Consider the following 12,843-nt stretch of genomic DNA (forward strand, 5'->3'; position numbering starts at 1 on the left):
TGTTCTGTCTTCTTTCTGTGTTCATCATACAGACTGGGTGGAGATCCATGGCAATGTTCCAGCCAGTTGCTGGAGATGTTTTGGCAAATGCCTGCTGACAGCGGTCGATGTGGATTTGTTCACTGTTCTTCATCACCCTTGACAGCTGGGGATGGGTTTCTCTCCCAATGACTACTGCACTGTGATGTATTCCTTAAACCATTCAGAATAGGGAGAAAAAAAATTCAAATGGTTTAGGAGGGTGTGATGAATGCTTTCTTCATTGAAAATTTTCATCTCAATGTCTATTTTGTGGACAGTATCATGCCAATGTAAAACATAGAGATCCTATAATTCATACAATTGTTTTATTATATATAATTATTTGATTTAATATGTGTTTCTAACTAGGAAAGCAAGTAAAAGGTCTAAATATCTTTGTTCATTAATCATCAAGTCAAAGTATCTGAAACTAACAAAACTGTAACATAGAACCTTAATCACTCAAATGTTGTTTATCTATGATAGTAGAAGGAGGAGGGTTTGGGTGGGGTGGGGTTAACATCCAACATCCAAAGACAATATGATTGTTATTAGTTAGGTTTCCTGACTTTCTTGAGCCCTCAGAAAATCCAAAAGGGCGAGTTTACCTATTCATGAGGTAAAGTAGGATTAGTACATCATTTATGTGGAAAAAAAGCAAATTGTGAATAGATTTTTTTGGAGTAGTCAATGGCATAATGATTGAGAGAAGAACCACTGTGAGATCTATGCTACTGCCAGCTGTCAGAGGAGCTGGTGTGGGGGAGGGGAGAAGCTGTTGCTTTGACATGCAAGTACTCTGATGAAAAGAAGAGGAAAGGTGATCAACTGTACTAAGAAAGAATAAAGTATTGTGCTCAACTTTACACTCTCTTGGAGTAAATACATTCATCCACTTTTTATAGCTTGAATGGATATTCATTTAATTTTCCATTCGGTAGATCCCGTAGGTGTATTTATTGGTTGTACTGTAGTAGGCTGTGGCATGTTATGGATGATAAACTGGTTTGTTTGGATCCTAGATGCTGGTTGATTGGTTAAAAGCTGTGGTATATCAGACAATATACCACTAGTATGATGAAGAAATACTTGTTTACTGTTATATGTATGTTGGTAACCAGTTTATAACAGCAATAAGGCACCTCGGGGGTCTGTGGTATATGGCCAATATACCACGATAAGGGCTGTATCCAGGCACTCCGCATTGCATCATGCCTAAGAACAGCCCGTAGCTGGGGTATTTTGGCCATTTACCACTCTGGCCTTATTGCTTAATTATAAACCACTTATTCCTTTGAGCTAAACATTCAAATTAATGTCACAAGGGCTATCATTCAATGCTTGAAAAGCACAATGACCTGCTCCTGCATAGTACATAATCCCACACGTAGCTGAGTTTTAGGTCCCCATCCCCCCCCTCCCCAAATGGTGCTCTGTTCTGTTGCAATGGAAGTGGAGTGTAAACGGTAGTCAACATGGCGTTGAAAATTTTGCTTAGCACAAAGAGTTGCAAAAACATTGCTAATTTATTTAGGCATAGTTGCTAACTAACTGAGGCGGTCTCAAATGGAAATGATGTAGGATACAATCAAATGCGTACTAGCCCAAACATCTGTCTTATACAGAATAGAGTCACACTAGCCAATTAATTATCTTATCTCGGCCTATCCTCTCTCAGACCAAATCAATAGCTGACTAATCATCCCGTGACACAAACGCCATTGCAGTGATTACATTTGTTCTCGTCTTTTGTAGGACAGGCCTAATATATCTAGACATTCTGTAACCTTGCTTTCATAAGAGATACGTTTTTGTGCGTCCCATTTGTGCGTCCCACAAGGCAGCGGAGACCTTGCGAAATAGCATATTAAACTTTCGTTTATTCTTTCGATGAGAATAATTTACTTAATCAAAAGTTTCGATCACGTGACTGTCACTGTCTCGCTTTTGGGGGCTGTGGCGTGCACGCGCTACCGGATTCGTTAAGAACGCGCTTCAGAATTCAACAGCTGCACAGTGAAGATGCAAGCGTCGAAAAAGAACAATATGACCGACAAAACATTTGCAGCAAGGTGACTATAGTAGCTACTATTCTCGAACATCGTTTGGCGAGAGGACATAACATGCAGTTTATGTCACAATTAGCTGGATAACTATTTTCGATTAATCGAAAGTTTACATGGAAAGCCCGAATTGGTAGATATTGGTGAGTTTTCGTGTTACAGTTTTATCTGAAACAAACAACAATCAGTGTACCAGTATCGATTGCTAGCTATTTTAAGTATTTCTGAAGATGAACTCAAATGATGGTTAATTTGGATGACTGTTTTATTAGCTATGTCTGAGTCCAGAAATTGTTAGCGATGTCTTTGACTTTGTCTACTCCTGCTAAATTAGGAACTAGCGTGTTTAGCTAGGTAACGTTAGCCAGCTATTTTATCCAACTGGCTGAATTTTGCAATGTTTGATAGGAAACCGCTGTCCCAATGCTTCAAACAATCTGGGTGGTTAGCAGACGTTAATTTAACTAGCTAGTGCTAGTAAGCAGGATGTAGCTTAGCCGCATAGCTAGCACACCGAGTTACAAAAGTGTTAACTTTTGTCTGTGTTATTGAATAATAGCAAATGTGTCTCCAATAGAAATCGTGCATATCATGGATTTTATCTTTTTGTGTGTGACATGAATAGCTATAAAACTTCACCTACTAGCCATTAAATTTGGCATGCATTACAGATTCATAACCGTTGGTTTAACTCGACCAGTGCATCATTTGTTTTATCACGTTGCATAACAATAATCGCTCGAGAACAAATTGGGGACCTGTTTGATTAAATACGACTAGAAATAACTATTTTATTTATTTAAAAAAAATAGATGGCTGACTGGGGTGGTTCATAGAGAGAAGCCTCATATTTTAGGTTGAGTGTTTTCTCATCATGGAGGATGACACTTGTAACTTCCTTGTAACTTCCTTATGAAACTGTGTACAACTTTAACTGATTGCCAACACTGGCTTTTTGGAACAAAGAATGACCATATTCTGCTAGGTCAGAATACATTTACTCAGAAGTGGAAACCAAAATAGGAACGTTTTGAAATGAATTCATTACAAATTATTGACCAGCTTTTTGTAGATACTATCAAACTCTTTATGCAATGTCGTCATTATAAATATCTCATCTTGTATGAACTAGTTTATCCAGTTATTCCACATTTTATCCAACTGCTAAAAAGATATAACCAAGCCAAGGCTTTGCCAGGCATGTTTAGTATCTTTGCAGTAATAGCAAACTGTTGAATAGCCATGTGCAGCAAGATTATTCATTCTTTACACTAGTTTATAATACTAGGAAATGTATATAGTCTCATATCTAGTTTCAAAATGAGAACTCAACTTCTGTTTTATGAGTCATCTTGGTGCCTTTTAGCATTCTTAGGCCAATTCACCTTGCCATGATGATATCAACTAGTTTCCCCCTGTTTTTTTTCTACAGGAATCTACTTAAGACCTAACTTCACCGGTCTTCCACAATGATATTCAGCAACTTCATCCAGTACCTCCTTGCCTAAGGAAATACTCAAGTATATAGATCAATTGCACAACTTTTGGGGAGGAAATGCCAACTCACCTGTTGTTGCCATATGTGGAAAGTCCAGATGGACTTGGACAAGACAGTCTAAACATGAGTAGTGGTGCTAGCACGCCAGGGGCTGGCTCCAGCATGACCCCTCACTGTAACATCGTTGACAAGGCTGAGCCTCAGCCCGAGGAAAGCCTGCTGGAAGCCCTGGACTGCATGTTTTGTGACCAGACTTTCACACACCAAGATGACCTGGGCCCACACGTCCTGACCCAGCACCCCACAACGTTGTTTGAACCTGCCGTTTTGTGTGTGGAGGCAGAGTACTTGATCCCAGGTGAAAGGGCCAGGTCCAAACCCAGCTTGCCATCTGTAAAGGAGGTGGAGGTGTTTAGCTGTGTTGTGTGTGATCGGACCACAGAGGACGCCAGCGAGCTGGAGAGCCACATGCGGACGCACAAGGACTGTTTCACTTTTCACTGTAACCTTTGTGGCCGGCGGTTCAAGGAACCCTGGTTTCTCAGGAACCATATCAGGTTCCATAAGACAAAGGCCCAGCAGAACCTGGACGGTCCAATTATTATCAATGAAGTCATCCAAGACCAAGTCTCAGAGCCTGTAATCACGCCTTACAAAATGTGCTTTACCTGTGGATTCTTTTTCCCCGATAAAGACAGTTTGGTGGAACACAGTAAAGTACATCGTAAAGAATCAGAGGCTGATGAAGACAGAGAAAATGATAGACTGGAAGATTCCCTCATTCAAGAAGGTTTTTTACGGGGCCTCAACCTTCGCCCAATATCTGAGAAAAGTAGTACAACACCAGAGAGATCCTCCAAGTGGATAGCCCAACTAGACCCTTTCAACACTTACCAGGCCTGGCAACTTGCCACCAAGGGAAAGGTAGCAGTTGGTCCAAGTGTGGCTAAAGACGTAGGCCTAAGCCAAAACAACAGCTCCGACAATGAGGACTCTGGCTCAGATAAGGAACTGACACACATCTGGTCAGAAGGCCAAGGAGGTGACGACAAGCAGGTTAAGGAAAACATCGATGGAGATCTGAAATCCAGACAGACGACAGACGAGACTCCGTCACCGGAGCCTGATCAGAAGTCAAGTCGAAATGATAAGCCGACCCGCTGCGAGGACTGCGGGAGGGCGTTCAGGACGTACCACCAGCTTGTTCTCCATTCCAGGGTGCACAAGAGGGAGAGGGGCGAGGGGGAGAGCCCCACCGCCTCCATTGATGGAAAGCTCTCCAGAGCAGGGTCCCCCAGAGAGGAGGGGTCTGAAGACGGGTTAGAGGTGGGAGCACCGGGATATGCTTTCTATTCAGGTATGCATCAACTTAATTTTACGCAAAGGTTCATTTATTGAAATTGCCATTTGTTTACAATGGCTCCCTCTGCTGTTCATTTGTCGACTATGCAAATGCACTTGCTTCACAAGTTTTTGTAAGTAGGCTATTTGGTTTCTTCACATGACTAATCTCCTGTTTTTGCTTCCTCCACAGATAAAAGTGAAGATGGCTTTGATCGAATGAAGGTGAAACATCTTGTGTCCTCCAGGGAATGTAGTTATTGTGGCAAGACCTTCCGTTCCAGCTATTACCTCAACATTCACCTCAGGACGCATACAGGTAAACCTTATATAATACTGGGAAGCCTGATTCATCATTAAGAAATGGGCTGCACAATTGCAAGTTGAGATGTATAGCCTGTATTTGGCTTTAAGGGTAACATGAAGTTGGATTGGCTTGCTTGTGTGCTGAATTAAATTATTTCAGCATTTTAGCAATCTGAAGACTATTTGCTGTTTGGTCCATACATATGCTAATGTAATTAAATGTATTTTCAGGTGAAAAGCCATACAAATGTATATACTGTGACTATGCTGCAGCCCAGAAGACCTCACTGAGATATCACTTGGATCGACGTCACAAGGACAAACCATACACTGACATCCCTAATAAGCCTGTGGTGTCCGGGCCATCTCCCATTTTGAAAGAATTCCCCAGAAACAGAGAAGATAAACTGGTCCCCAACAGGTCCAAACTATGGCAGACTCCCAAAGTCAAACGAGCAACCAAACCTTGTGCCAATGTAAAACCAGAGGATAGATTTAATAACATCGGTGGCAAGCTTGACGGCCCGCTTGCTCAAGTGAATGCTGAGTATGGGAACTTGATTACTACGGCTGCTTACTCCTCTTCTGCTGATGATGCGCACATAAAATTCCCTGTACTTATTAACCCGAAGATGGAAGGAAAGGAGATAGACAAGGGCTTTGAAGCTCCATTAAATTTGTCCTTAAAAGTGTCACTTTCCATCTCTGCCACCCTAATACCAAGGAACGCATTGATTTCAAATGTCTGTTCGTCCTGTGCCTTTAGCACTCTGTACCCAGAGGTCCTGCTCATGCACAAGAAGCTGGTTCACAAGGAGAAGTTGGGAATGATCAAGAAGAACAGAAGTCTTAAACAGAAGCGTTACACTGGCTGCCCCCCTGCCCTAGAGGGAAAAGATGTCCTCCCGCTGCCTCCTATTGACAGAAGACACCCTCGGCGGACCAAATCCCCAACTCCACAGCCTCCTGGAAAATCTGCCGAGAAGACCCACCCTACCGCCTCTCCTCATGGGCCCAAACAGTCCCAGACCAGCGAACCACCACAGAGGGAGACCGCCCTGGACACTCGGCGGTACAGGATGATGATTGAGCATCGCACCAGTCCGGGCCAGTCCAGTTTTACAGAGCCAGCTGAACAATCCAACACCAAAGGTACAAAAGATAACAGGTCTGTAGTGGACAGACCAAGGCAGAGCCCATCGGACAGCAGAGGGGCGAGCGGACAGAGTGTAAGAAGTGGCCTGGGCAGAAATTGGAACGGCGTGGTATGGCCTTCCGACACTGCTAAGCTGTGCCTCTCCAACCGGTTCGGAAGTCTGCCCCCGATGGACTTTGGTGGTGAACCCTCCAGCAAGAGACCACGGTACTCAGGGCTTCCTGGAAGGGAAACGGACACTGTAGAGACGTCTAGCTTTAGGACCGAGTACAACAGACTGCTGAACTCTGGGAGACCCCAAGTGAAAAACTCCTTTTCGTCACAAGGAACCTCTCTCTCTAACAACAGGCCTCAGGCCTATGCCCCGGTCAAAGCGTCCAATCCTCCAGCCTCTGCAAGCAGCAGCAGCATGGAGACTGACTGGAATATGATCAACATCCTCCGCTCCTACAGCCCCAGTGACCTGGCCTCCCTCTACCACCCCACCGTGGCTAACCCCAGTCACGGAGTGCTGACCAACCCAAGAGGTATGAGCTAAAATCTTAATCTTTTCTATACATGTGAAATTCATTCATACCATGTTAGTGTAGTTGAAAATGTCACAGGATTCCTTTGAGTTGAATGGCTATGTTCATATTGTCACTAAGATTTATATCAAACTATTACTTTGGCGCTACTCCTAAGATTGTCCTTCTCCTCTTCCTAGGGAGTAGGCCATCACCCTACCCAGCTAGTATGCTACAGAGGAGAGCCTATTCCAGACCTATCAGTAGTGAACACAGTGGACCCCCTGACAAAAGTACTTAGCTGTTCTAATGGTAGGCTATTATTTTGGTTTACTTCACCGGCCGCGTAAGTAACTATGCCCGTCTTAAGTTTTGTGTTCGGATGAATAGAATATATTTTATCACCTTCCGTAGGTTTGAAGTACCCTGAGAACTTCCTGCTGCCACCATCTTCTTTTGAGAGCTTACCTGGTGGGGAAGGCTTAACTCAGCCCAACTGTGATCTGTGGATACACCTCTATCCAATGCCGACCGAGTTTACAGTTTGCATGTCTTGAAGAACAACTGTTTGAATATCATATTGGTATGGTTGCACTAGACAAAACATTTATTTTAAGTGTTCAGAGGATAAATTACCTTTTTTTTGTTTGTTTTTTTTGTTAATATGCTGCTCAGTCTCATTGCATGTCAGCAATCAAAGGGCTATGTATCTGTCAAAGCACTGATGTAGGGTTTTATCTGGCATACAGCTTGACGTCTTTGTTTACAAAACAAGCTGTATGTTGACATATGTTACCTCAAAGTCAGTTCAGAGACTGTTGACGCTCAAGTCGTCAGTTGTTTCTGTGATGATATGAAGCTGCTGTAGCTATCATGTCTACTATTGAGCCAATGCATTTTTGGGAGAGTTAAGAGTAGAACGTCTGTGCCACTCGGTAGTAGTTTCCCTGGATGGACATTATGACCAGGGCCTGAAGCCTGTTACCAGATATTCTGTGAAATGTACATAAGAAGCCTGCTCGTTCTTTTCCTTCTATAGATTCCTCAAAACCTACTCTTCTAAAACATGGACCAAATATCAACAGAATTCTTGAGGGATTCTACTTTTTTTGTGTAGGAAAAAAAAAGTATGCTCATGTTATGCAGGATTTTGATTGTTACTGGGTCTGCTGCAACAGGTTTTTTTTAACTTGGCTGCCTGCTTTGTCACTGGTTTCTCTGAAGCTCTGGTCTACTATTTGTTGGTACTGTATGTAAGTCAGGAAGAGCATAGCGGAATGCTCACTGAAGGAATAGCTTAAAACATTGTACACTGTGAAGAAGAAGAAAAAAACAGTCTCAGGTTTCAGACCTCGATTTGGGCTCTGATACAACTCAATTTCATTTTTTGCATGAACTATTACAAATGTAATGCACATTATCTAGGAAGCGCTGCGATTAATTTCAAGCAATGTGGATGCATCAGACTTCTGTTATTTTTGCTGTTATCATTTTTTGGGGGGTGTTTTATTTATTTCTGTTACATTTGTTTTGGTTTTTACATGTAAAATGTTAAATATACCGTTTAAGATTTGTACGACCATTACAATATAATAGTTAATGACGTGGGGCATAGCAAGTAGTGTTTTATTTTTTTCACTTTGAAAAAGTCTACAGGTGGCTTTTCATGTGTTACTATAGGCCTATCACCTTCCTGTGTTATGTAACCTTTGACAAGTTGTTTCAATCTAAAATAGTTGTCTGATCACTGGCAATAGACGAGGAGCCCAAATGTACTGATTTCCCCTGTCCTGCTGTCATTATTAGCATGGGGTTAAGTTATTAACATTTTACGTTTGGTTCATGTATTCAGTAGTTCTTGTGACAGATTCTGGATTTGACCTGTTTGGTTGAAATTACTAATGCAACAATGCTATGTCTGCCTATACTGTACTTGATATGATTTCCCCGTTTTGGCTTACGTAAGCCTAATAAATTGTTGCCATGTCATACAAGCTTCTGCTTTGTTTTTTCAGTTTTTACTTTTCAATGTTGTGATCTCCATTTGTTTTCATGGTCTTTTGACGTATCTCAAGTGCAATTGTGGCAGTTGTTGTAAATGAGAGTGGAGGGACTCAATTCACTCAGACCTTCAGTCTTAGCAGAAATTAAACATTCTGGTAAAATGTCACTGCAATTTATGTGCAAATAAGTTTGACATTTTTGAAAATGTATTCATTTTCTGTAATGAGAATAGCGCTTTCGTTTCATCTGTGCACAATTAAGAAATTCGTGTAAAGTATTGAAATTGCTATATTTTCAGTTACATCTTCGTCCACAAGCCTGGACTTTGGTTCATTCAACGTCTGGAAAATGTCTTAACTGTAGGTGAACACCAGAGGGCAGTGTATACAAAGAGTCCAGCAACAGAGGCAGGTAGAGTTTCTGTGCTGTGGTGATACATTCTGGTAGACTGGAGCAGGAATGCTTTGCTGCTCATCTTTGGTTTGTCTCTGTCAGGTTTATATTGTTGATAATGAGCATTTCCTAAGTATTTTGTGTTGATGCAGGTTGGCATTTTGTAATAAAAGGGACACGCAAGACACCTGTTTTTGGCCATCACTAAACTTAAACTGTCCATATCTGTGTAAATTGGCACTGTATTCCTATGGTAATACATTGCTTCTAGTCAATGGGTTGTATCCTTCAGATTGAGGTACAGTGCATTCGGAAAGAATTCAGACCTCTTGACTTTTTCCACATTTTGTTTGTCTTATTCCAAAATTGATTAAATATGTTTTTCCCCAAATCTACACACAATTCTATTAAAAAATAAACACCATATTTACGTAAGTAGTCAGACCCTTTGCTATAAGCCTCAATTGAGCGCCGGTGCATCCGGTTTCCATGGATCATCCTTGATTGGAGTCCACCTGTGGTAAATTCAATTGATTGGACATGATTTGGAAAAGCACAGACCTTTCTATATAGGGTCCAACAGTTAACAGTGCATGTCAGAGTAAAACTCAAGTCCTGAGGTCGAGGAATTGTCCGTAGAGCTTAGAGACGTGATTGTATCGAGGCACAGATCTTGGGAAGGGTACCAAAAAATGTCTGCAGTATTAAAAGTTCCCCAAGAACTCAGTGGCCTCCATTCTTAAGAGGAAAAAGTTTGGAACCACCTAGACTCTTCCTAGAGCTGGCCGCCCAGCCAAACTGAGCAATCGGGAGAGAGGTGACCAGGATCCCGATGGTCACTCTGACAGAGCTCTAGAGTTTGTCTGTGGAGATAAGAGAACCTTCCAGAAGGATAACGATCTCCCCAGCACTCCACCAATCAGGACTTTATGGTAGAGTGGCAAGACGGAAGCCACTCCTCAGTCAAAGGCACATGACAGCTCACTTGCAGTTTGCAAAAGTTACATAAAGACCCTGACCTTGAGACAAAAGATTCTCTGGTCTGATGAAACCAAGATTGAACTCTTTGGCCTGAATGCCAAACGTCACATCTGGAGGAAACCTTGCACCGTGCTGTGGGGATGTTTTTCAGCGGCAGGGACTGGCATTCTAGTCAGGATCGAGGGAAGGGTGAACGGAGCAAAGTACAGAGAGATCCTTGATAATCTGTCCCAGAATGCTCAGAACCTCAGACTGGGGCGAAGGTTCACCTTTCAACAAGACAATGACCCTAAGCACACAACCAAGAAAACACAAGGAGAGGCTTCGGGACAAGTCTCTGAATGTTCTTGAGTGGCCCAGCCAGTGCCTGGACTTGAACCCGATCTAACATCTCTGGAGAGACCCGAAAATAGCTATGCAGAAATTATGGGGTATTGTGTGTAGATCAGCGAAAAAGTTCAATCTCATTAATTTTAGAATATGGCTGTATCGTAACAAAATGTAGAAAAAGTAATGGGGTCTGAATAGTTTCCGAATGCACTGTGTCATAACAATAGCACACTATTGTTGACTGTTCCTGGCCTGTATCAGAATCCTGAGAGAAAAGGATAAGACTGACAAAGCACATCATCATTGTGCATTCTGTCAATGCCAAATTACAAGGGACAGTCTCCAGCACATTGAACACTTTAAACTTTGATATTTGTTCTTCTTTTTGAGTACACCACATCTGTTTGCTGTCTGTTCCCCAGGGCCAATGCTGTGTAATCTATTGCATTAGCTCACATTAGTGCATATCGCCCATGGGTAATCATAAACGCAAAATGAGCATTTCACTTAGCATCACCCTCAGATCCCCAACACTGTGGAGAACTTGGTGCAGATGCGTGGCAATGCAGAGATTGAGAGGACGGAAGAAGACTTCATCTGAAGACACTTCCTGTTGTGCCAAATCCTCCAACTCCAGATGCTCTGCTTTTCGAAACTTGCTCAAGAGTTTTATGTAAAGGATTCACCACAACAAGCAAATATTATAGGACTATTACTCTCATTTTCCCCAGTGTTTGTTGTTGTTGCGGCCCATACCCTTTTTTCCCCACATAGTTCAGAGGAGTTCCAGGAGCTTGCTAATTTTATTTGTTTTTAAAAAGTATTTTCATTTCAGTGCATGATTTCAACATTCACATTTGTAGCAAAAATATCCCATCAGATCACCTTCTGTGAGCTTGTGTAGGTTGTCAACAGTTGAACTTCTTGACATTTTGAAATAGCATATACACAGAGTATACAAAACATTAAGAACACCTGCTCTTTCCATGACAGACTGACCAGGTGAATCAAGGTGAAAGCTATGATCAATTATTGATGTCACTTCAATGAAGGGGAGCAGTCAGGTTAAAGAAGGATTTGTGGCTGGGCCACTCAAGAACATTCAGAGACTTGTCCCGAAGCCACTCCTGCATTGTCTTGGCTGTGTGATTAGGGTTGTTGTCCTATTGGAAGGGGAACCTTCACCCCAGTCTGAGGACCTGAGCGCCCTGGAGCAGGTTTTCATCAAGGATCTCTCTGTACTTTTCTCTGTTCATCTTTCTCTTGATCCTGACTCCCACAGCATGAGGCTGCCACCACCATGCTTCACTGTAGGGATGGTGCCAGGTTTCCTCCAGATGTGACGCTTGGCATTCAGGCCAAAGAGTTCAATCTTGGTTTCATCAGACTAGATGATCTTCTTTATCACGTTCTGAGAGTCCTTTAGGTGCCTTTTAGCATACTCCAAGCGTCCTCTCGTGCCTTTTACTGATGAGTGGCTTCCGTCTTGCCACTCTACCATAAAGGCCTGATTGGTGGAGTGCAGCAGAGATGGTTGTCTTTCTGGAAGGTTCTATCATCTTCACAGAGGAACTCTGGAGCTCTGTCAGAGTGACCATCGGGTTCTTGGTCACCTCTCTGACCAAGGCCCTGCTCAGTTTTGTCAGGCGGCCAGCTCTAGGAAGAGTCTTGGTGGTTCCAAACTTCTTCCATTTAAGAATGATGAAGGCCACTGTGTTCTTGGGGGCCTTCAATGCTGCAGACATTTTTAGTACCCTTCCCCAGATCTGTGCCTCAACACAATCCTGTCTCGGCGCTCTACGGACAGTTCCTTCGACCTCATGGCTTGGTTTTTGATCTAACATGCACTGTCATCTGTGGGGGACCTTATATAGACAGGTGTATGACTTTCCAAATCATGTCCAATCAATGGAGTCAATGCAGTCAAGATGTAGAAACATCTCAAGGATGAACAATGGAAACAGGAGGCAGGATGCACCTGAAAGTCATAGACTGCTCTCTCTACTACCGCATGGCAAGCGGTACCGGAGTGCCAAGTCTAGGACAAAAAGGCTTCTCAACAGATTTTACCCCCAAGCCATAAGACTCCTAAACAGGTAATCAAGTGGCTACCTGGACTATTTGCATTGTGTGCCCCCCTCCCAACCCCTCTTTGTACATACTACCTCAATCAGCCTGACTAACCGGTGTCTGTATGTAGCCTCGCTACTTCTATAGCCTCACTGCTGTACAGTATATAGCCTG

The 12,843-nt window shown here is 42.7% G+C and overlaps 1 protein-coding gene across 2 annotated transcripts; it reads left to right on the forward strand.

Moving 5' to 3' along the window:
- The first annotated feature begins 2,010 nt into the window (after positions 1-2,010).
- LOC135528389 (zinc finger protein 217-like) lies at positions 2,011-9,473 on the forward strand. 2 transcript variants are annotated; one of them, XM_064957439.1, is made up of 6 exons: positions 2,011-2,093; positions 3,517-4,939; positions 5,117-5,242; positions 5,461-6,912; positions 7,092-7,203; positions 7,306-9,473. In XM_064957439.1, exons 2-5 carry the CDS (start codon positions 3,640-3,642, stop codon positions 7,190-7,192), a joined length of 2,979 nt encoding a protein of 992 aa, XP_064813511.1. In that variant the 5' UTR covers positions 2,011-2,093; positions 3,517-3,639; the 3' UTR covers positions 7,193-7,203; positions 7,306-9,473. The 2 variants fall into 2 exon arrangements, with proteins under 2 accessions (XP_064813511.1, XP_064813510.1); XM_064957438.1 differs by having other exon boundaries at positions 2,017-2,227.
- The last annotated feature ends 3,370 nt before the right edge of the window (positions 9,474-12,843 follow it).

This window comes from Oncorhynchus masou, chromosome 33, assembly GCF_036934945.1.
Source record: "Oncorhynchus masou masou isolate Uvic2021 chromosome 33, UVic_Omas_1.1, whole genome shotgun sequence".
In the NCBI taxonomy this organism is placed as follows: Eukaryota; Metazoa; Chordata; class Actinopteri; order Salmoniformes; family Salmonidae; genus Oncorhynchus; species Oncorhynchus masou.

Excerpts from the sequence above, each read along its gene's own strand:
- LOC135528389 (XM_064957439.1), top strand. The coding sequence starts at position 3,640 with ATGCCAACTCACCTGTTGTTGCCATATGTGGAAAGTCCAGATGGACTT. Across the intron at positions 5,243-5,460 it reads TCACCTCAGGACGCATACAG|GTGAAAAGCCATACAAATGT; the intron begins GTAAACCTTATA and ends ATGTATTTTCAG. Across the intron at positions 6,913-7,091 it reads AGTGCTGACCAACCCAAGAG|GGAGTAGGCCATCACCCTAC; the intron begins GTATGAGCTAAA and ends TCCTCTTCCTAG.